Below are 25547 nucleotides of genomic sequence, written 5' to 3'. Positions count from 1 at the left end.
GATAATTTGGAGTGTTATGATACGATTATATAGATAATATATATAAAATAGCATTCAGTACATTCACTAGCATAGTATTTGATATTATTATGTCGAATTCTGATATTTATTATTAATTATAACAAATAGCAAAAAAAATATATAAAAAAAAATATTATCAAATTCAAACGATAAAGAAAAATAATGGGAGTAAAATGTTCGAATAATTTTTGTTTCGTTACGCAAGATTATGACATTAAACCACACCATTCAATCTTTACGAATTGGGAAAAGAATTTAAAATATATATAAACACTTAGAAGTATAGTATATACTGTGCTTGCTAGATATTATTGGACCATATTTGTAAGGTCATAATCGTCTATAAAAAAATGTTTGATTTGTCATCGTAAGATAAATTTACTAGTGAAATTGCTGGTTTCACACAATTATGATGATATAAGAGCTTCAATTAGTGGGAGTAACACATACTGGTATACCATTCAAAAAAACTATTAAATTTTAGAATAGAACAGACATTAATAAGTATTTGTTATATCCTGCAGACGAAACTCCCAATTCTGAGAGCAGAGATAGGTATATACAAATATACCGAACAAATACCTTGCAAATTAATAACTTTTTATAAATGCCGCAAACCTTGTATTATTCAAATGTCTGTTCTACTGGGGGTAGTTTACTTGTTAGTACATCTTTAATTAATCTCAAAATTGAAGTATATTAACCTCGCAACAATAAAAAAAAAAATATTTATATATCTCTATTTATATATCACATTTTCGAAACGTTGTTGCCAGGCGAAAACGATTTGACAAATCATAATATTCATTAAATTTATATGCAGGCTGAGTTGTTCTTGCCAATACATCCTCAAAAAAATGTAATTATCGTCATAATTTAGGACAGACAAAGATATTAGGATTTAGTTTAATATCGAGGAAGCACTCTAAACATTATTCAATCAGTACTCGATTTCTTTTGTTTAAACAATCATATATAAGAGAAAAATTTATATAAATTGCACATACATATGATGTTCATATGTTATAAAAGTTACAAAGATATAAAGACAATATTGAATATTTACGAATATTAATATATGTATGTCGATTATTATGAAGACATATGTTGATATAAATCAAAAATCAAATGAAATAATAAAACATGCAAATGATAAGAAGTTTATATTATCAAGAACAAATTTGAATCAAGATATATATCCTATTATGATTTATAATTCGTGTAATTTACTTTCACTGGGACGGATTGAATTTGACTATATATCGAAGCTGATGATAATCTTAAACTAAATAGTTTTCAGTTTATGAAAGAATAATACAGATTATATGGCCACGTGAATGTCATCATCCAATTGGATGTGAATTGAAATTCTACTTTGGAAACTTTGAAATGCACTAGCAAACATAGTTTATTTCATAATTATAGTAAATATTTCAAAAATGTTCAAGAAGAATCGATATATCGATCATTCGACGATGTTTTTTACCCTTGATAATAAAGAGTGGTTTGCAATTGAATCGCAAAATAAATAACCATTTACAATGTTTGTTTATCTCAAAGAAAGGTTTATTGCAAATAAAATTAGGAAGTTTGGAAAAAAGAGACAGGTAGACAAAATACATATGTGTAATAATAGTAGTAGTCAATATAAAATTTATTAAAATATTCAAAGAATCACATTGAGAGGGTCCTTGTTCTAAACTTTCGTAGTGGTTAGTAGTAAATACGTCGGTTATATTATGGTAATTTATCATAATTACTAATATTTACACATAATTTGATAATATAATACTGAGAAACGTCGAATTAGCACTCTGCTATTGAATTAATGCTTTACGTAGCCATACGGACGCTTATTATTATTTTTTTATAATTGCAACATAATGAACAACGATTTTTACATAGTTTTTTTTTTAAATCCTCTCTTAAATGGATACGATACGACAAAACGCAATCGTGTTTGAAATAATTCCGAAAAGTACCACTTATATTTATAATCAAGTTCATTATGTTTCATTTATAAATTGTAGAAAAAGAGACGAAAACAAACGGTGGTAATTATAATTTTCAATAATGCCTAGATGGGTTTTTGTTAGATAGCCTAAGATTTCAATATCATTTGAGTAAAATAATTTTGATTAATATATTTTTCAGTTGTCCTAAAGCTAGGACTAAAATATTACAAAATCAAGAAAGTAATGCAAACATATATTTTTCAGAGTAAATATTAAGAGAAAACTTGAATTCCTACCTTGCTATTGGCAAACAACAAACCAACTCCTTCGAGACAAACTTGAAGTAAGCCACCTTCACCGGTGTTCATGTCTTGAACTGGAAATTCTCCTCCTAATTCAGGTACATTCGCAGGCATACCACTACGTTCCATAGCCTCTTTTATACAATTATACAATTCTTTGCACTAAAAGTGATAGAAAATGAATAATATTTAAGCTGTTGAATTTACTTCATTAATAAATATTAGCAGCATTGTTTAGGTAATTGCCTTTGATAGTATGTGTTTTAAATTGTAACTATTCCACCTCCATAGAACCAATACGAGACAGTAAAAAAAAATTATGAATATCAATGGTAAAAATTTTTAAATTTTATTTAGTAAATTGGGGAAGTCCCGAGTCTACCACCCACTTTTTGGCGGACTGGTCCACGAACACCTCAGTTTTGGGCTAGCACCCAATTTGCAAAATTAGTCGATAGCGACGATGAATTCAGTGGGGGTACATCGGAGGCGCGAGTCTAAGCGCATTATGAATTCGCCTTCACCGATGCATTCAATGCCCGCAGAAACAGCTGAAGGGCTGACATGAGACTAGGGCGAATAATGTCAGGAATGAATAAGAAACAAGGGTAGGCATTGGGATCTACTCGACTCTTTGTAGTCCAAACCATATTGACAACAAATAAAATTATAACGTTTACTCATAACTCGAGTTTCCTGTCATTCCACCTCATTATTAAGCTGTTAGGTTATGAAATTCCTCTAACCAGTATACGAGGTAACTAAAGTGGTGATCCAGTATCGATAGACGGAATTGTAGTTAGTTTTGTGAAGATTACGAATAGAAGACATTCTAATAACTGCACTCGGTAAGGGCGTTATGGCAGATGCCACAAGGTTCAACCACGCACTTATCGATCTTGACCAGGAGACCATTGGGCTTGTCACAGACGTGCTAGAGGAATGCACGTGTACGTCCGCTTAAAAGAGCAGCTGATTCAACGCCTTTGAGCGAGTGAGGAAGCAAAGCTTAATCACTTTCTGAATGAGTTGACGTTAGGCGACCGTACCTCCAGCCAGTTGTTACGAGAAATGAAACAGCTGGGGATAAGGTCATCTCTGAGCTGCTAAAGTCTCTCTTGCTGCAGCGACTCCCGGAGAGCAGCCACGCCATCTTGACCTGCACGGACTCGGGATCACTGGAGGTATTGTCCACCATGGCCGACAAAGTACACGAGGTGTACACGCGCTCCATGGTCGGGGAAGTTTCCCGAAACATAACTCGAGAAACCGACGAGCTGAAATGGATGGGGACCACATTGGCCACCGCGGCAACCAAGCTCACTGCGACGGTAGGTACTTTGCTTTCGGGAGGTAAATATCGACCGGTTTGTTGGTACCCTCGCAAATACGGAGCTCGAGCGACTAAATCTACTACCAGATGCACATTTAGCGCAGTGAAAAACTAGGCTCGCTGGGTGCCTCAACAACGGCTACCCAAAGCACAGTACCACGCCACCTTGCAATCTTCGACCTCCAAAGCAGACGTTATTCCCTGGTCGACACAGGCGCTGAGGTGTCGGTTCAGTCCAACCCCATATCGATCGCTAATATCCTCATTTCGGATGTAATCAAGGCATATTACGCCACTAGTCCAACGCAGCATGTTCGTCGTCATTACCGCAAGACGCCGTTCATTGTCTTTTAGAGTCACCCAACACTCCAAATCAAAGAGGGCGACAATTTCAAAACGCAGTTCTCAATTGGCTGATAACATTGACCCAAAGAATTTAAATCGCTCAGTTCTAGACAGATCACTGCCACTAACAGTGATAACGCGTAAAAAATTCAATTTTATTCAGATTCAATCTGAGACCGTATTGCATGATGCAATCATCCCATTTTTAGACAAGTCACTCGAGATCATTTTTACATTTAGACGCTAGGAAAACACCATCCGCATAAAGCAATGTATAGGACGCGTGATAGTGTCCACAACCAGAACAAAGAGGAGTGGTGAGAGAGCACTACCTTGAAGAACATCGACAGAGACACGAAACGGGTGGTAGAACAGTTGGACCCAACACACAAATTCTTCTGGCATGTTTATGGGTTTATATAATATAACGGAGCAAATAGCAACTTGTAACCACTTTGGTCAGGGTGCTAATGAGTTGCCTCTGCTTTCGTTTTTGTTGAGCCACTAATAAGAAGGTAAGCTTTTTTTAAGTAGAGGTACCCCAGGCATTTTAAGCAGCACATTAATCACATCGTTTCACCAACTTACATATTGGCGGACTCGAACTTTTGGACCGATACCTTTTCCGCAATACAACCGGATCGAGTACTGCAATCTCCACTTTCGTTCCAGTTTCTGCCGTGCCACCACATAACTTCACACGACGTTCCAGCAAGCAGCATGACGACCGAAGATTTATTTAAGGACACCGATGACGATCAAGCTGACGCTAACCGTTTTGTCTTTTTTGGAGTTTAAGATGCCTGTTGAAACTCCTTTGTGTGTGTGTTGTGATTGCCGGTCTTACTCAGAACACGCGCTTGGGTAAGATTTTCAATTTTGCATGAGGATTTACATATTTTCGGTAAATAGTTCGCTCAGATCTATTAAAAATCAGTTTGGCAGTAGATGATGTTATCAGGATTGCGACAATCTGAACGCACTTCCTTAGCTAGTCTCTTTCATGAAACAAATCCACTACGAATCTCTTTTTCCGTCAACAAATTGAATTAAAAGGGTACTTCTATCAGAAGCACTTGCCTCAGTGTCAAAGGTCATTTTTCTAGGGCCAGATTAAAAAGGATGCCTGATAAAGCATTCTCTTATCTTCGATCCTTATTGATCGTAATAGGTCTCAAAAGTGATCTACCACTTTTATTTGGCCCCGTACAATAGTCAGGATCAACGCTGCTTGACGGAGACGTCACCTAGTATAGAACATGTAATTGATCATCTGAGTTGACCCGGATCAATCATAAAAGTTGTACTATCCAAAAATCTAAAAAGGGTGACGAAATTAACGGAAATGGCCTCTCCGAACCTAAACCCTGTAACGTCGCGTCAAGCTTGACTAGGACAGAAGCATGCAAGTGTATGTCATTACAAATGCCATCCAACATGAGACCCCATATGTAATGACACTGTTGGAGTTTCAGAATGGTGAAAGGATCATCCGGGTTGAGCGTGGTTAACCATAAGTGGTATCCCAAAACCTAAAAAAAAATATAGTGAAGTTGACTGTGCAGATTTGCCAGAACCTGACTGCAGCTCTGCCGAAGTGTTCCCTCGACCCTGGATAGGACAGAGGGGCATTCGTTCAAAAACAGGGGTTGGAATATATCTTAGATACCAACGACTAAAAAACCATGTATAATTGCCAAAATAATTATATCGCAGGAATTTAGATATTTTATATCACACCATTCGTTTGCATAATTATAAACACCTTAATTTGCATTCAGTTTTCGCAATTCCAAAATTATCTTTATGTCACTTACCTTTCTTGTGTAATATTTATGTAGTTGAGTCTGACCACCATTTTTCCGCCACAAGCACAAAACTTTTGTTTTTGGTGAGTATGTCATATTAACTAAGCGTTCGAACCACCAACGTTCAACTATTGTTCCATTCACTGATCGCAAAACCAAACCATCATCACGCACTTCAAGGAATCGCAATGGACTAGTTCCGTCAACCCCTTGGTGAACGCTGAAACTTTGCCTATGGAGAAGGCGTGATCCAAGGGGTTTCAGGTCAATATCGTTACCATTCTGAAATTTAAATGATTCACACGTAAAACATAATATTTCAATTAACTGGGATAGTATTACCAAATTATGTATTTGGTCAACTAAATGATGTACTTCCTGAGAATAAACTAAACCTATGTGGCTTTTGCCTAGCAGTCTTCGTACTTTGCGTTTAATTTCTTCCTTATTAACATTCAACATCACCAAAATAGCTGTTAGGTTGAACAGCATTGTTGAAAGAAGTCTATCTTCGTCATGCTCTAAGCGTTTTCGTTCTGAGTCACTCAAGGATTTGTACCGCTCCATCATTTCACCAGGACCCTATGGAATTTTAATTAACAAGAGCTTGATTTCGTTAAATAATAGTCTTACTTGATCCATTCCTATCATATCTCGCTCCTGGCTTACAGCGTCCAAGAAAGCATCTTCCCAAAACTGCATTTGATCCCACAACATTAAACGATCCTTACCCAGAAGACCTTCAAACAGGTACACTCTAGGCGAATCTGGTGAAGGTGAAGTTGACGTGGTAATAAGATGTCCACCAGTGTATCGGAAACCTGCACTCAAAGCTGATTTCCCAGACCACAAACTTCCACTTCGAGCCTTTGTATCTTTAGTATTCAGCTGAAAAGTAAGTTTTTCATAGTCAAATTATGAGAGAACCAAAACGATCTTTTTAAATATTTAATTTTCTAATAACTTCAAAACGAGTGCAAAAATATTATTTACAATATTTTTTTCACTTTGCACGAGTTTTAATAAAATTTAAAAATAATTTTCCTTACGTTTTCATATTCCGTATCAGAAACTGTAGATCGACAACTTATCGACGGTATGAGAGGACCGCTGTGATGTGCTGGTGGAACATCACTAGCGACTGATAGAGCACCAGATGAACCATGCACAGTTCCCTAAACAATTACACACAAACAAACACATATACACCAAATGCATTTCTCTCATCTGAGTTTTTTTGTAAAAATAGAAAGATTTTTGAAAGATTAGAAAAACCAATTCAGATAAAATCAAATGTTAATTGCGTTACAAAATTAAGCTACCTACCTATTCCCTATTTTTATTGGAAAATGCAAATTAAATGGAAAATTACGAAAAACATGCGAAAAATATGATCCTTTTTGGATTCGGAAAATGAATATTTGAATTTTGAAAAATAAGTAAAATACCTCTTTTAGATTAGCAAGGAAGTATGCTTTTCAAAAATAAACATTAAGGTAAAAGACGGTTTTTATACTTGAGCATAAAATACAACCATTATCAAAACTGTCAACACACAAAAAGCATTGGAAAATCATAACCGGATAGAAGGACCGATATGACATTAGGCTCTATCTCTTTTTCCATTAACTATTATAGGAAAAATAGAAGCCGATAATGGATGGTAAAATATTTCATTTAATTATAGGTACTGGTCATCCTTAGCCTTTGTTGATGGCCGCCTTGAGGTAGTGACCCTTTTTCATCAAATGTCAATACTAAGGTCAGCTTTGAGAAGTACTAATTGAGTCCTCATTCGAAAAATGTATACCCTCCTTTTGCATGTAACTCAACGTACAGCGAAGTTCCTTACTCCAAATTTCGAATCAATAAGAGTAATCGTTTCCGACAAAAGTGCGTGTGACATAAACAGGCACACAGTAAACCAGTTAAAAGTAGTTGGCCAAAGAAAGAAATGTAAACCTTTCGTAACGGAGGATCTGCCTCGGAACGGAGAATCTGCCTCAATCTCTATCAGCTCTGCACTGGTGCGTTAACAAGGACTATATTCACAGCGATCACCTGCCAATGATCTTCGAACTAAGGAGACAGCTACGCGCAAGGAAACTATGTATCCAAATTCGAAGAGGACATCAGCCTGGCCTACAAATGTTACACAATGCATTGCTATAGCATGTGATGCATCCATGCCTAGGAAATTCACATACTCCAATAGAAGACCCAACTACTAGCCAGCCCTCGATCAGCCTGCCATTGAACCAGACGAACGAGTATCTGCAGATGACCAATGGAGATCCCTCAGCATGAAAATGGAAAAAGCTGGTGCTGCTGCCTAGGACGGACAAACCTCCAGTTGAACCCTTCACCTATAGACCCATATGTCTTCTAGACTCTATGAGTAAAATCTTAGAGCAGGCAATCTAGAAGCGATTACTAACGGTTATTGAGAGCCAAGGTGGCCTTTCAAATTGACAGCATGAGTTCCTTAAAACGAAATCTACCACTAATATAACAAAAGTGGTTGCTGGCTTTGTCAAGAATGCAATTCACGGAAGGGATAGTACCAGCAAATGTTGCATGGTAGTGACTCTGGACGTGAAGAATGCTTTGAAATCAGCCAATTGGAGCGGCATACAGAAGTCCCTGGCGACGTTTGGTGTCCCCAACTATCTCGCTGGACGGAAGGGAAGCTTTGGTATGACACCGATGAGAACTTAAGGAATACATTGTTCCCGCGTATGTCACACAGAGCTTCGTACTGGCCCCGCTACATACAACGATGTACTTGATCTTCCAGTTCCAGAGTAGACCACAGTGATAGGCTGCACGGACGATATAGAATTATGGTTGCAAAGCATCTCGAAGATCCTTAATTATATTCATACTAAACATTTAGTGGAAATCATATCGTCAATTCTAAGCCAGCTATTAAATACTTGAGAGAGATGACAGCTACAAATCTTAATTTTAAGCAGCAATTAGAATATACCATTACACCATTTACCCAGTTTGTGTATCAGCGCCGGATATCTTATCTAGCACTCATAAATTGAGAGCGGTCTACAGAAGAACAGCCTTAAGGGTGTGTTCTGCCTTACGGACCATCTCAGATGATGCGGCGTTCGTCATCTCAGGAATGGTGCCAATTGATATCTTGACCGACGAGATAGCGAACAAATATAACATCCAATTAGTTTCTCCTCTTTTGCAGGTGAGAAAATCCTAAAGAGAGAAATCAATGAATGAATGACAACAGCGATAGGATCACTCAAAACAGGGTATTTAGACGCAAAGGTTGATCCCTGCCATCGGAGAGTGGCTGGAGAGAATACAAAGGAGGTCGATTATAATTTTATTCAATTTTCGCTGGTCGTGGAGGATACCGCCCAGACCTACATAGGTTTAAATTGAACTATGATAACTATCATAAGGATCCAGAGTAAAGTGCAAAACCCACAAAAGGACAGAAAGGTGTAGGGTGTAGGGTAAAGTAAAAAAGAAATGATCACTTTTAACCCCCCCACACTCCCCACCCTTCCAACAAATGTCAAAACTAAGACCGGCTTCGAAATTCGACGTAAAAGGATGTAACTCACTATATGCGTCAGTGTTCAGAGTTCCCCCCTTTCTACCAAATTTGGTGTCAATCGCTACAACCGTCTCCGAGAAAAATACGTGTGACGGACAGATAGACAGGGAAGATCTGCTCCATGATGTAATGCTCAATGGTGGTTCCAGGGGGCTGGAGCGGAAAAGCCGGGAATGGTTTCAGTGGGTAAAAATCCTATTCACTGGCGTATCCAGGCGAGTGTCGTTTGAAGATTTTCACCTCCTTTAAAAAACAGTAAACCGACCCTAATAAGACTTTGTTTTACACAACATCTTAAAAGGAATATTATCAACAAGCGTAGATTGTATGTAAATGGTACTATGCAACCTTTTACATACAACCTCTATAGCTGTGGAACGATTAGTCTTCAATGGCCAAAGAAATTTTCATACAACCGGTATATATACTTGCCAATCACCTCGAAATGGCTCCCAATACTCTAAATTGACATGTCATCACCCACTGCTTGACGAAATGTGTTTCAGCTCCAATCAGGACTTCCCGAGAAGCTAGCGCTCCTGCTCCACTTTTCTGCGTCATGTCCCAACCACCCAATCGTCGACCATCTTTATGAATTGCTGGCGTAGCTAGCAATGCAGTTGTCCCTCCTTCTGACCGTGAGACCTCTTCACTGCCATTTCCGATTTCTGATCAAAAAGTTCATATAACGGCGATGGAAACAGGGCTTGGAACTGCAGGTCACGTTGCAAGTGCTACTCACATATAGCATTGAAAGTCCGTTGGCACGGAACAGTCTCAACTTAATTTTTGTGTAGAGATTCACTTCTTCTTCACAAATTTTGGAGAAAACAGCGAAAACGGATCTGGCATTGTTAATGCGACAAGAGACATCAAATTCAATGTCGTCGTCGCCAAATACGATACTTCCTAAATATACGTATGCCTTCAATCATCTTTCTATTAATAAGAGTACAAAGAGTGCGATGAATTGCCGAACAAGGGACATTGAGTTTTTTTTTATTCTCCTTTTCCAAATTCAGGGTCATTTAGCTAAGGGCCATCACCCGGTGATAATTTGTCATATAATAATAATCATTGGCACAACAATCCAATTGGATTGGATATATTAAAGTAGCTCATTCAAGACCGTAACAGTATACTACAGGATTATAGCACCCTCCTATAAGAGGCAATGTGGTCAGCACAGCGCTCGCCCGAGATTATTACCCTGGTTTGACTCAGGTGCTCATTCACAGCTGAGTTGACTGGTATCCGACGTCAAATCACATACAAATCCCTATGCCATCAGTGAGATTTGAACCCCAGCCTCCCGTATGACAGCCCAGCGTTCTAACCACTGAGCTATCCGGAGATTTCGTCATATGCACCCATCAGTTTCTTCAGAAAGCCTCTCTCGCGTAGAACATTTCAGATACACTCCCCGTTCCCGCTATCGAAAGCTTGCTTGAAACCATGGAGGAGCAGGTGATGTAAACTCTGCAGACTGGATTAACGCAGCCGAGTGGAGAAATTTGAACTCTTGCCGGAAAGCGAAAATTCTTGTGAAAGAGCCTGAGGTTACCACAGCGGCATTTTGGTTGTCCCTTAAGAAGTAGGACATGCAAACCCTAGTAGGGCTTTCAACGGGACACTGCTCCTTAAACTACCATATAGAAAAGATTGGGGTGGTGGTTTCAGCTATGTGCAGTCAATGTGTGGGGAAAGAGGAGACAGCCTTGCACTTTTTATGCAGCTGCCCACCTCCCCAGATCTCAGACGAAGGCACCTTGGCAGGGCTTTCTTCAATGAAGAATCTGCACACTCTCTGCCTCTGGAGAATGTTCTCAGATTCGCTAAACCCGTAAACGGGGAATCAAGGAGCAGATGAGTGCCAAAACTCATTAGAGGCATGTCATGTTGCCTAAACCATTGCTGACATTGACTATTTCTTAACCTAACTAGCAAGACGCGGTATCAAAGTCCTAGGGATAAAACGTGAGTCCATTGCAGACTTGAACTTTGCAGGGTCCGTGATAATGGCACTTTCCAACGGCTTGACTGGAATTAGTAGTATCTCCACAAAATCGAGATCACGATCATATCCAAGGGGATAGTTAGTGAGGTTTGCCATACTCTCTTTTACTGTAGAATGTACCTAGCGTGTGCCAAACGCTGGAAGATGGCTGAAACCTCAAATTTTTTCAGTTTTTCCAAACGCAGTCGTAAAAAAGCAAAGCCTTTCCTAACCAGCATTGAGGTGATCCTGCCACTTGGAGTAAAGTCGCTCTTTTACGGTACACAGACGAATCTTTTGGATAAAACATTTACTTTCACGTGCACCCTCTTTAACGCAGTTACGGGTAACTCTTCCAAGTTACATATTTGGCTTGTGTACCCAATTCTACTAGACTTAGAGACATTGCCTAGGTTTCAGGTCTAAACGGTAGAAAACTTATACCATTGTTTGGCTCCACACTGACAGTTTCACCATAATAGCCGTGACGACTATCCACATTACTGTAGAAAAAATGTTTTAACCATGCCTGGAAAAATGCCTTCTGTAAAACTGTAGTCTAAACAAAAATCCAATTATATAAAAATAAAAAACTTCTCTCCTAACAATGACGAAATCGAGGTCCCTACCTTGAATTTCCTACTCCTCAAAATGTCTGATAAGACCTAAAGTAGTATTAGCAAAAGGGGGTAAAATTCTGTTAATCGTCGAGGCTGCAAACTTTTGTTAGTCGCAGTTCTCTCAAAGAGTCCCAAACCTACATAATGGTGAAAAAGGCTGAAAATGAATTCAATTTTCTTGAAATCTTTTGGAAACTGAAGCACCCACCGAAAAACCTTCGATGGATTGTAGCGCCAGTAAAACCTTATGCATCACTTACGCGATATGAGCAACCGATATATGTAAGATGCACCGAAAGCAAAAGAGAAACTTTGCTTACGATTCTCCATACTGTCAACTTCCGACGCATTCAAGATGCGATTATATTCCTAGGGATTAACATCCCCGAAAGTCTCCTTTCCAGGAAAGCATGCTTTGATGGGAGATTTGTTTTTGGCACCATTATTAGCGATTTGCCCTTGTAAAAGTTTCTTGGCAGTTGGGCAAACATGAAATTACATTTTGTGAGTTACACTGTAACTATTAGCGCAATTATTAAATCTTAAGATGCGAGAAATCAGATGAAAGACATCGGTTTCCCCCCAAAAGTAGCGAACTCAACCTCATAAGGTAACAAACAAAACTGAAACGTTAATCATTGACAATAAATTAAATATGACAAAATGTTCATATTAATTACAAATACAAGTAATTTTGCAACCAAATATCATGTTAATAGAAGCACACTTTTCAAAACTTCAACTAAAAAGGTTACCACTCACTTCAGAATCAAAGGATGTCAGCTTGCTCAGTAACATGTTTCGTTTCTGCGTTAACATATCCTTAAACATTTCAGTTGTCGATTGTTGTGTATCATGTGTTTCAGCAGTTGCCGATGACCTTCTTTGTACTGCCGACTTTTCCACACTCAACGATCCTTTACGTAAATTTGTAGAGGTACCATGATGACCAGCTGAACCCCAGTCGACGCAACTTGTCGTCATTACTTCATTCGGGCTTTGCGGTGATCGTAAGTTTTCTCGACTCCCAGTTGGACTAGCAGTTTGACTTGATAAAAGGCTGGCTGACATGTCGGTAGATTCCATCATTTCGCGACTCCAAAAATGAGTGTGAGCAATTTCCATCATTTGAAAAACAGACGCCATCCCACCTAAGCCAAAATTTGAGTAGGTATGATCAAGACCGGACGCGGTGGCCTGCAGACATTTCAGGATTCCTTTCCATACGGGTTTGGGAATGCACTGGAAAGGTTTAGAGGAAAAATATTATTTTCCAGGCAACCTGCAATATATCCAGGATCGAAATTTAAAAATAAACACTACTTACAACATCGTCTATATGATCATCCGGAGCAATCTTTTTGTCCAAAGTTTTATTTAATTTGCCAAGAACTAACATCCTATACGATTCATCTTCCATGAGTTTCCTAAGCCTGTTCAACTTGAGCCAACCAACACCTTCCCCGGCTAGCACTTGATTAATAAGGTCCTTCAAGAAAGCTTGATTTTCCGAATTACTGTGCGATCGTTCCTGATTCTGCTGCCTTTGAATCTCTTCCTGAGTCTGCTTCGGTCCTGTGTGCTTAATCAATGGAGTACGTTCAACCAATCCTTTACGCCCTGGGAAAGGATCAAACGAAAGACCAGTTTTTCCTTGTTGTTTGGGAGCATTGCCAACTGGTTGCTGTGTTCTTTGTTGTTTATCTATCACGCAAAAAAGATATACGAAGCAGGTTATTTTGCAAGGGAAAAATAAATTTTAAAAAAATTACTTTTTCCTCCAAACAGATCTGAGAACATGGTTGATGTAGATGACGCGATTCCATTCAAATCAGTGCCAATGGACGAAAAAAAATCTCTTCCAGTGCCTTGAATGATGCCACTCTGCTTCTGAGATACTAATGTTGTTGCTGGAGCAGCTGGATACTGGTGATCGCCATGCTTCATCAGACCTTTCTTAGTGGCTGCTTCTTTGGCTTTACTACTTAGATCGCCTAATGTCGATTTCCCTACATACGTGAGGTCTTCAAGAGTATTTTTACTGACACCAGCTGCCTGTTTCGAAACTTCCAAAGCCTGTTTTGATGCTTCCTCTGCAGCCTTCTTGGCATGTAATGTGAGCTGAAGAAGTAGAAACAGTTTTATCGTCGGAAATAATAGAGAAGTTTGCAATGGAAAATGCACGGCAAAAAGATACAGTATGAATTTTCGGTTCGATTAATTACTAACTAGGTCTGATTTTAGACTTCACTAAATAATATTTCCATAAAATCCGAAACATATGTTTAATGCATTTAAACCGTAATATGGAGATGCTTTTTGCGTTTAGATGAATGGGATGCGCATTTGAACCACGCACAATGGAAAATATGTTACCAATTCGTTGCCCATTCAAAATTTCCATAATCCATGGTCTAGATGTGTTCAAAAAGTAAGGTGAATTTTCAAATTGCGCGGGCAACGTACATTCGAATATCGAAATTTTTGGTTGTTTTGTTTTGTTATACATGTCCGCAACATATGTGTAAGAATCTTAGTTTATTTTTGGCAGATAGAAAAGTTAGACGTGTTTTAATGTGCTCGGCGATTTTCCATTATTACAAAAAATGCAGCAAAGAATTTGCATCAAATTTTGTGTAAAAAAGGGAATCAAATGCCCTGAAACGCTTAAGATGTTGACAGTGGCATACGGTGAATCTACTGTAAGTACAAAAAATGTTACAAATGGTACAAGCTCTTCCAAAATGGCCGAGATGATGTCAACGGCGATCCTCGCTCGGGACGCCCTAGCACACCAACAACAAATGATAACAGGCGAGGAAGAAGGCGCAGAGCATACCACATTCTATTGCAGTCGCTTCACGTCGTGGAGAACTAACATCCCGAGCGTGCATCCTCTGGTGGATCGCATGTTTCAGTTACTAAGAGCTCCGAATAGCGAAAAGGGAAAGTTGAGTGGCAGCCATACAGGAATGGCAGCTAACCGACCCCGTGAAGTTATATCTAGCGACGATCCCGCGAAATGAACGGTTGAAGGATGCATGGGTATGGGTTACTACGTAGGCGCGGATCTGCGTCCACGAATCGTGTACGTCAACAGTTTCTGCGGATGTCTTCGAAAGATTCCACATCTTGGTTTAGCCGAAAAAACCATATAACAGCATAATGAAAACATCGACACCGAACACCTTGAGCTTGATGTTGGCGATGAGATAGCTGCAGTTTACGATTTTAGACAAAACGACAAAGGCCGATCTAGCGCTGTTAGTACGTCGGATAGCATCAAGCTTGGTGCATCCGTAAACAACACTTCCAAGAAAGACAAACTGAAGAAACCCTTCGATGCTCTGCCCGTTAATGCAGTTAGGAGAAGTACAGTGAACCATCAGAGGTAATTATCGCAATTGCCTTTCTTCAAAATTTTGAGGATCATCCCTTTCTTCCGCTCGCTGAGAAATATCTTAAATTCCCTGGTGGAGTTAGTAGCTCTACAAAGACTGCTGGAGCTGCCAACAGGGCCGTACAGAGAAATTTCGGAACCGGAGTGAAAAAGCCTACCAGCTTTATCTCGTTTGAGTGCATAGTTTCAGTTCTATTTGGAGGAGCAGTCCGCATGTTACGGCGACTAGCCATTTCATCATCATCATATGGTCCACCTCTTAAACTGTTTCTCTCGTGGAAGCTGAAGGATGGTACGTAGTTATATATGGATATAACAATGGTAAGTAGACATATATTTCTATATTGCAGGCAGATACTAAAGCAATACCTCAATTACAGCCTGAGAATGTATTAAACATTAAGAAGGAACACCACATGCATTCTTAAATACTGTCGGAAATCAGGGGCCAATAAGACGAAATATTAAATAGCGATTACCGAGAAAAGAAAACTAACACGAACGAAAAGGATTAAGAAGTAGCGATATACCAGCACCGGCTAACCAAGCTATCTCCATCAGTTCGTCAAGTAATCTGGACAATTTGTGATGATGTTAATACGCGATAGCATTCAACTATGGATTTTAGAATCATTAAGTTTATTATCAACTTTTCTGCCAATTAGGCTTATATCTACGAGCTCGAACTGTTCTTCGGTGCACAGAATTCGCAAACAGTGCTGCAGTGTAATTTTAACCTCTTCCGTACCGCTAGGCAACATCCTAATCAATTGAACACATACCTTGCCACAAAAACCACGATATCAATAAGCTACTCACCATAGAACTCTTCCTGCCCGCGAATAACTATCGCCTCAATAGAAACCGCGCCTAGCTTCGTACATATCATTTCACTCTACTCAGCCCACAAGCTTTTTCAAATTTTTCCAGAGCAATATAAAGGCATCTCAAATAGTCTGCCTCTTTTTAATAAAGAAACCTTCGACACTTATGGGAATATAAGCTATCCCATAAGCTTAATAGCACCTTTGAAACTAATCTTTAACTTTCTAGATGGTCGGCTAATAATACTTAATCTTCCTTTGATCACTTTCGGATTCATCTTCTTTTTCTTTCGTCATGGCCAGATAGGCGGTAACGTTCCTAAAAAGGTGTCATACCCAAATCCCTTAGTAACCGAGCGTCTGGGGATTTATATCAGCGAGGAATATCTCGTATAAAAGAACCAATTCCGGTGATAACTGTCTATTCGTCAGGCAAGGTAAAATAGTCCCCTACACTGGTTGCCATTTCCATTCTCAATATGTCTACACTCAGGAGTCGTTTGCGATCTTTAACGGGTGGCCCACAATACAGAGAGTGACGTCCCTGAGGGGCACGAGTAAATAGGTTTAACCCCCTAGTTGGTGGTATACCTGCACAATAGGTTGTAGCTTTGTGAAAGCCCCTCAGTGGAGAGTGAACAGCGAGTGACCGGTACACGCCAAGACGCACTGGGAAACTTCGGAGCGGTCGACAGCCCTTTGCCGACCTCGATGAAGTGATTTGAGCTTGGCTCTTCCAAGGTGGTAGTTGGGATATGTTTCAGGAGCCAGCTTCTATGGACCACTGGTCCAGAAATGTCGATTGAGTCGCAAATAATATACCGCGCTGATCCGTCCGTAACTTCTGGAATAAGTTAAGCGTAGGTCAGGCCTCAGGGAAATGGGGTAGGCACTTTGTCTCAGAGAGTACACCTGTTATTGAGTATTGTGGCCCACTCACTTCCATAGGAATCGCTGGCAAGACTTCCATGGAGAACAAAAGCAATAAAATCCCCAAAATCGATGAAATACTTAGAAGCTGGTGACAGCGTTTAGCCCCTATACGAAAAAGTGTCGCTCGACACAGCGCCCAACGAAAGAGGCAGCAGGGGCTAAAATACCCGACAAGATATCGGAAAAAGGAAGTCTTGCAAAGTGATGCGATTGCCGATGCGGGGCAGAAACTGCAGTGCCCCGCAGTGTTACTATCCCGAAAAAACCCAAAGTCGTTAGACCTGAGCATGTGGATTCGAACATAAGCCGAACAGAAGCGCAGTTAACTGTCTTTGCTACAGCCGAAGAGAAATTGTTTATCAGAAAATGCGCGGCACGGTGAAATGCATGCGGTCGGCAAATTTTTCTCCAGAAGAATATCAGCAAAGGAGTGAAAACGGGCTGATGCATCTGGAAGAATTCTTGGATCGCATTTGCTTTCAAAGGGCTAGATCGTAAGCTTTACTCATTAAACCGGCAGAAAGCAAGATATTTGCCGAATTTTTTAGCGAGATTCTCTATAACAAAACGAAGGGTGACGGAATTTTCGTCAAATTAGGTCTGAGGACAAGAGCATGCAGGGAGAGGAGGCTCTGGTTTCTAGATATGTTGAATTTTGAGAATTTATCTGTTTCTCAGGAAAAGACGAAATAGAATGGGCTATCAACCGTGAATGTCCAGAGGTAACCAATGCCCGGATCATCACTCCTGCGGATTATCGAGACCAAAAACTCGCTGTGGTGGAAATTGCCAAAAAATACGCAAGGGAAGTCCTTACTAGCGGAAAAATGAAAACTGAAAGTATATAATATAGGAATGCAAATACCCCCCAACAAGTATTACCCCCAACAAGTGTTACAGATGTTTAGACTATAGGCATACAACTACAACTTGCCAGAGATCCGACAAGAGAGCACCATGCTGTAGATGCGGCTTGATTTTAAACACCGGATCCACGCCAACCTTCTGACGCCCGGGCTGTGAAGGAAGTATCCCTGATGAAACTTTTGCCGTTATCGGTGAATGAGTATGACTTTTCGAAGACTTCTCAGTAGGTGACGCTATTTGTGAACGTGCATTGGCCCGCGCTCTCCCAGTGCATGGAAAGTCACGAAAGTGACCATCAGGTGATCCGAAGCCCTGTGAAGCCCTTGGAACCGGTGAAGTCTCACTGGAGAGCACTTTAGAGGGTGGTAGCGTTGCAGCTGACACTGTCGTAAATTCAGTTATGAAATGAATACGGCAACTTGCGCAGCTTCAATTTTCCGAAGGGCTCTCAGCCGTCACAAACTATCTATGAACTGGTGGACGGTAACAATTGCCGGCCTGTGAAATGAGTATCATAAGGTCTACCATTGGACGTAACCTTTAAACGCCTGTATGCTGAAAAAAAATACTCGAGAATCTCATCAGGAGTGAGCTCATGAAAGCGATATTTGCTGCCGGGGACCCCCCCCCCCCCAAGGCAGTTCGCCTTTAAAGCAAGGAGATTCACAGTGGATGCTGTTATGGAGATCATGGCTACGCTTCATCAAGCTGGCACTTGTTGCCGGTTTCACTGTTGAACAGACGCAAATTAGACTTGGTATATTGATGAGATGAATTAACGGATGGATAACTGCTCATGGCTTCAGACTTGCACTAGAAAAATCCGAAGTAGTCGTCTTGATCAGAAAAAGAATCCTGACCCTGCATCCCTTATCGATCTTCAAGTTGACTATAAATTCAAAATCAACGGTTGCGTGAAAGCTCCACTCGGAGATGAGCTTCTTGGAGCTAATCAAAGCAGCAACAGACAAGGCTCTAGGAGTGTTACCCTAAAATCGGTTAATTATAAATGTTGGCGGCCCTATATCTACCAGGACACGTATTATTGCGGGAGCAACGCCGCCCGTGCTGCACGACAACGCGGAGGTATGCGCTGATGCTCGTGACCAGGAGATACATCATAAGCGCATTGCCCAAATGCAGCATACACTAACCGGGCAAATATTTCTGTTATACTCTGGAACCATTTGGTTTTATTCATAACATCCAGATACTATATATATCCTTTTTGAATTTCATGATCACCTTCCGAAAATACACCCCTTGTAGCGAAAAATACTTTTGTCACCCTTCGTCATTTACTATTTACAGCAAATCAATTGACAAAGAAACTATTATAATATCTAGGAACTCTTTTAACAATCAGAAATCTGTAAAAAAATCTATCTTATTTTATATAACATACAATAAAATAATGCTTTGGGGCTACAATACTTTAATTATAATTAAAATTTTACATAACTTGAAGCAAATGAAACAATAACGAAGGTTACATGATGGTAAGATCTGCACTAAAGTTCGAGTATTTCTGATCAAATTTTTAAGTCATTTTAACGAAAACACTAAAAAAATACAGATATTATTAAGAAGATAGTGAGGGTGCAGATTACTAATTAATGTAAATATATTAGAGTGAGAATGTGTTGATGCAGTATGCAAAGATGCTGTAGCTCTCAGAAAATTTCGAATCACATCTTCAAAAACATTAAATTTGTTCAACCATTGATTGATGAATTCTTCCCAGAATGAGAACAAGGAACGATATAATCCCTGGTTCCCTGAATTTTAGATTTTATGCCCCAAATATTGGACTTTCTATCCGAAAACTACACAGAACCTATAACAATTTTTCTGTGGAAGAAAACTTCAAAAATTTTCCCGATGAAATGTGAATAAGAGAGAATGAAGCGTGTGAACTACAACATCGAATAAGATCAGAAGTTAATCAGTGAATTTGAGCGCTTCAAGATACAAATACAAACCTGTTCAAAAGGCGCTATGAATTTTCCCTCTTCTTCAACAATTTTCCCAACTGTTTGATCTTTTATCTAATCGAAAACATACATTTTAATAGGACAGAGGAAAATTAACTCAAATTATGGCATTGTATAAAGAGACGAAATCAAAATTGAGTGTTAAGTTTTCAGGCAAGAATAAATTATTGTAGCATTGAAAATTCCGAAATGTACACAACATCAATTTGGAAATCTTTAGATACTCGTTTAGGCCACTTACCTTGTCAACCTGAGCCAAAAGCCCATCCTGACTGCTTTGGCGAGTAGTTTCGCGAACAAGTTCCTTGGCATGTGATGCAAAATGTTCAAAGAGTGAACTCTGCGATCCTTGCCGCTGCGTACCAGACCCGGAATGTTGAATGGTAGGACTTCCTGTGCTTGAACCTGAACTAGTTGTTCGGGCTAATACGTTTCCAACGCTTGGCTGGCGAACTAATCCTGGACTCAGAGGCGGACCCTGGAAAAATGAAAATCCTCTTTCATATTTCTGCATATGCCAATATCTAAAATTGTCTTACCGTGGTTTTTCCTTTCGCCTCGGCGGAGGTTTGACCAGAAACCACGGTTTTTGCAGTTGTCGTTGAATTGGAATCAGACTCGTTTTCAAAACTACTTGCTGTCGTTGGAGCTGGTATCGTCGCGCCAATAGTGTCACGACTGATGTCCTTTTCTGCATGAGTTGCTTGCGGATGTGCAAGTTTATCTTTTGGTGGATATTCGAATTCAGAATCACGATTGAAACTAGGAGAACTTAAATCTGAACGGCTTGAAGAAGTGGACTGTGGCGAATCGGCTCGTTCCACTTCTTCTTTGGAAGACGGTACTACTCCTTCTGGGAATTGTAAATTGGTTGGTGGATGATAGACTAACTTCGGATCCAAATTTGAGGACATTGTCTGAAAAGAGCATATAATAGTAGAGTCCATGGCATAAATCACATAATTCCTCCTCACCTGCGGAACATTATGATGGTAGTGCGCTCCAAACACGTCATGTATTGAGGGCGATAGGTCGGATGATACCATTTCCGAAACAAAATCACTCAAGGATGAATACGACGAACTAGTGCTTTCACCACCTTCTGAATCCGAGCCACTTTCATCTGTAGCCTGTCGATCCATTTGTTGCAGCAGGCGCAATGCACCATTCATTGAGCTGCCATCATCCCACACAGAAAATCGTATTGGTGTCAAGGTATGGGCAAACCATTTGGATTTATCCCCTATTTGTATTGGATCTAAAACGCCAGTTTGTATTCTCAAAAAGGCAACATTTGTCGGCGTCAAAGACCATTCCGCTAAGAACTCAACAGCTTGAGTTCGGGCAAATTTATTTAGAAAGTTGGAGGCACGTGGACGTGATCTTAGGAAACTGTTGATTTGAAAAGCAACTACAGGTCTAGGATATAGTCTAAGAGTTCGTGTGTGTTCGGTGAAATTCGCTAGTGTATTTTGTGAGTTGAAGAAACGGACCTGGAAAATGTAGAAATTAGTTATAGATTTCTGTAAAGGCAGAGCAGAAGTATTGGAATACCATTGCAACTCGTGTCGCAACATCAACTGAGTCAATATCACTTCCATAGATGAACGGATTAACAGGAGGTGGAGCAACCGGACTGGGCTGCCGGGATAGGTTAACACCCTGCATTGAAAACGAGTTCCGTTGGCTGTGTGGCGAGTGTGGATCCTGAAGCGGAAGCTTCGATGATGACACGCTATATCAAAATACAAAAAAAAATGCTGAATTTCTGGTGGTGAAGTTGTTATTTATTTATTGATTCAGTTTACTTATTTATTTATGATAGTACGGAGGAATGTTCCAGCAATTTGGACCCTCGAGGAGCAGAGGGGGAGCAGAGAGACAAATGCAAGGGTCCCAATCGGACATTGTTCTAAGCAACATCTTTCAAAAAATGGGTCTTGTTCGGCTGCAAACTTGACCTTTGTCGGCTCTAGACTAACCCCACTAGGACCTACAGCGACCACCAGGTAATCTTGTTTGAACTATGGAGGATCCACACGACTATAAAGCAGTATACCAGAAATCGAAAAAGACGTCAGGCTGGTGTGTAAAATGTTCGTATGAGTAGCCTTTCATAGAAGTGCGGCTAAGCCTAAATACTAAAAGATGCACGCCACGGAGAGAGTTCTCCATGTGACGCAATGCATCGCAAAGCATGTGATACATCCATGCCTAGGAGATGCATATTTTCCACTAGAAGATCCAACTACTGGTGGAATGGTGAATTGGCCAGACTCCCCTTCGGATACCACCTTGTCGTGGTGAAGGAGCTTGTAGCAGTTTACTACTACACTAAGGGTGTCCAAAATATGAATATGGAAACGAAGAATATAAACTCTCCAAGTGGTAAGAAGTCACAGGTGCGGATTTTGGAGGCCTCACCACATTCATAAACCCTTATAGATAAATCTGTAAAAGGCATGCTTTCCGACTCAGTGGGGAGCTTGCATTTAGTGCCTACGGCAAAGTTAGCCAGAAAAGAAAGTACGGTAACTCACAACTTGGGAGAAACTGGAAATCCGACTACGGCCGGCCCGTCCACGGTACACCAGCCCAAATCTACTCGCAAACGGAAGAAGAAGGCTCGGCAGAAGGGAACTTCGGCCACTAAGGAGGGGGGACTACAGGCTGAATCCTGCCTATCAGAACCTTCTCCTTCACCCTGACCGGGAAGAGCTGAAGAACAGGAAGCTGGTAATCTGGACACTACTGGTTTAACGCCGGTATGTGGAAATGGATCCAAGCGGCACGGACACCGTGAACCTGGAAAGGCCCCAAACTGGCGGCAGAAAAGAGCACTGCGAAGGAAGATGAAGAACCTTGGGAATGAGGACATGGACGTGGTTGTACCACTAGGTGCGGTAACGTCCAGAGAAATCGGACGCAAGGTAGCGGAACTCCAGCGGAAGGTAGGGATAAACTGGAAACCCTAGTAAGATCCACACTGGACGCACCACACTCTTCTGTCATCCGTAATGCGCGCAAGAAGCGTAAGACCGCACCAGGACTTACATCCACGCGTCTCGCGGGGATTAGGACCGGTGGGCCGGGAGGTGATCAAATCAGCGAGAGAGATCGCAATGAAGTTGATCCATCCAATAGGAATACAGACACGAAGGCGGGAAGGAAGAGGACGTATGCGCAAGCTGCAGCCTCTGTTCTGACTGCTGCCGTGGGAGTTACCTCTAAAGATAGCAAAATGCCAGAGAGACAATTTGCCTGTGGAAAAAAATGCTGCACCGTGAAACGAAGCCACGATTTAACAATCAAGGTTTTCGCAATGGGCTTCTCCATTTGCAGTGCACTGACGAGGCTGCCTTAAAGTGGCTCCAGCAGGCAATCCCGGCTTTGTATTCCGGCGGTCGGCCGAAGGTCACTATTGTGAACACTGAGCTACGCAGGACAGAACATGTCGGATGTTGGTTACCGGGCCCTCGAATGAAACCAAACACATCATCCGCATGCTGGGTGAACAGAACCCGGGCCAGGAAGGACAAATCTACAAACGTGGAGGGTTTCAGCTTAGTATTCAAACTGGACCAAAAGAGTCTGAATGTGCTCAGAGAATGTCACCATATGGTGCTCCACTTTTTCCTAGATAGACTGAAATTCAGTCATATCAAGAAACTGTAGAGCATCATCTCCATTTTGGAAGCGAAAGACAATGATTGTCTTCGACTCACACAATATAAAGCAAATTGCAGCATCTTCGGTGCGCTCTCCCACAATGGAGCTGCGCGCGGAGGATAGTGCATACAGGGGCGGAACCCCCGTATGGGGGCTTGCACTGGTGCAGGGACTACAGAATGAATCCTACCTGCTAGTAACTTCTCCTACACCTTCCAAGGAACAGGCGGAAGAAAGGGAAGCTAGAGGCGTGAACGGAACTGACTTGATGCCAGTTCGAGTGATCGAATCTATGCAAACCGGACACCGCAAACCAATCAAGGTGCTAAATGGAAAACAAACGAATGCTCTGCGGGGTGAGATGAGATTTTTCATGGATGAGAACATGGGAACTGTGGTACCTCTAAGTGCGGCCTCTTTTAGAGAAATCAAACACGAGGGGATCGAATCTCTGGTGGTACGGTGTGGGGGAAACCTCGTCACACGCGGACTGCCGCATACGCTTCTATTTTCCATAACACAATAGACTAAGTTTATGACGAAAAACATTAAGATTGGTCAAATTAATTTGCAGCATGCCAAAGCTCCCTGCTTCCTGTTGGCAGCGAGAATGAAAAAGCTGCAGGATTTCCCCTACATCTTTCTGGTGCAAAAGCCATGGGTTCGATTTGACAGAATCTGCAGCATTGGATCAGTAAAGGGAGCTAGGATCTTCTACGATAAAAGATCCATAAGACCGAGGGCTTGCGTCCTGATGTCAAGACAGTACTATTCCCAGGACATAGCTACGGTCATCATATAATATCACATATATGCCGAGAGGAAAAACATCATAATTGCCTACGCTTATTTATGATTCTTTGTATCCTCCACCGACGCAAGATTTTGGGAACTGGTGGCGTATGCAGAATCAAGTGGTCTCGAACAACACATTTCAAAGCACCTGGCATGGATGGCATCTATCCGGTAATGCTAAAGGAGGGTATGGAGCGCTTAGAGCAACCTCTAAGAAATATTTTTCGAGGATGTCTTACTCTGGGCTACGTGCAAAAGATTAAGGTAGTCTTCATACCGACACCTGGGAAAGATGACTATTCTAATCCAAAGAACTTCAGACAGATCAGCTTGACTTCATTCTTACTAAAAGGTTTTGAGAGACTGGTCGAGCGTCACATTCGTGGAAATGCACTTAGGTCGCACCCACTTAATGAAAACCAACATGCTTACCACCGTGGAAAGTCTTGTGAGTCTGCTCTTCATTTTTTGGTTACAAAAATAGAGGATGCAACTTTGAATGGTGAATGGGGGTGTTCGTCGACATTGAAGGGGCTTTTGACTGCGCGCCTTTTCAAAAACTTTGTGATGCCACCAGAGAGCATGGTGTTGATGATGCTTTAATTAAGTGGATACGCTGGCCTTATACTATTTCTAACGAAGAAGTTGGTGAACGCATAAGGCTATCACCCGTAGGCGATGTGGTAGGAAGGTGGAAGTGTCAAAGTCGACAGGCCACACATTACAAAGAGGCAACTATTCCATTGCTGGTTATGTCGTGAGAGTACTTGGCGCAGAACAGTAGAGTAGGGAATCTCGTTGGCGCGTAGAGGTAGCTGACGCGCTTTACCCCACCAAGGGGTGAATGGCAGCCATATATATGTATATATTTTGTGTTAACATATTTTATATTAACATAAACCCATGGAATTTTGTAATTATATTTTTTTTACTTAAAACATTTCTATGAAAAATAAAATTACTTACTTGAGCACAGGAGGTTGCTGAAGGCTATCCCTTATAGACGGCATGAGTTGTTGTTGTGAAGCAGCTGTGTTACTTGCTGACATCGAACTGAGAGCCTTTTGGATATATCGGAGAAATAAGGAAAAGACAA

General features: G+C 40.8%; 1 protein-coding gene across 13 annotated transcripts in view; it reads right to left on the bottom strand.

Annotated features, from left to right (window-relative positions):
* The window catches only part of LOC119656694 (MAP kinase-activating death domain protein), a 61467-nt gene that overhangs the window by 13748 nt on the left and 22172 nt on the right, over positions 1-25547 (bottom strand). For 8 of the 13 annotated variants that reach the window (XR_005250082.1, XM_038063180.1, XM_038063181.1 and 5 more), the window contains exons 9-22: positions 25418-25512; positions 21542-21722; positions 20962-21480; positions 20527-20904; positions 20229-20465; positions 19976-20041; positions 13742-14090; positions 13297-13673; positions 12732-13211; positions 6814-6939; positions 6398-6652; positions 6107-6346; positions 5774-6046; positions 2273-2440 (exon numbers count right to left, since the gene is read on the bottom strand). Coding sequence is in view for 12 of the 13 variants with exons in the window: in XM_038063180.1 (XP_037919108.1) it covers positions 2273-2440; positions 5774-6046; positions 6107-6346; positions 6398-6652; positions 6814-6939; positions 12732-13211; positions 13297-13673; positions 13742-14090; positions 19976-20041; positions 20229-20465; positions 20527-20904; positions 20962-21480; positions 21542-21722; positions 25418-25512 (3744 nt within the window). In the remaining variant the exon portion in view is untranslated. The remainder of the gene's footprint in view (positions 1-2272; positions 2441-5773; positions 6047-6106; positions 6347-6397; positions 6653-6813; positions 6940-12731; positions 13212-13296; positions 13674-13741; positions 14091-19975; positions 20042-20228; positions 20466-20526; positions 20905-20961; positions 21481-21541; positions 21723-25417; positions 25513-25547) is intronic. The other 5 variants (XM_038063186.1, XM_038063187.1, XM_038063189.1 and 2 more) reach the window with 1 other exon arrangement.

Source organism: Hermetia illucens, chromosome 5 (genome assembly GCF_905115235.1).
Source record: "Hermetia illucens chromosome 5, iHerIll2.2.curated.20191125, whole genome shotgun sequence".
Lineage (NCBI taxonomy): Eukaryota > Metazoa > Arthropoda > Insecta > Diptera > Stratiomyidae > Hermetia > Hermetia illucens.
This window is presented reverse-complemented; position numbering and strand designations above follow the sequence as displayed.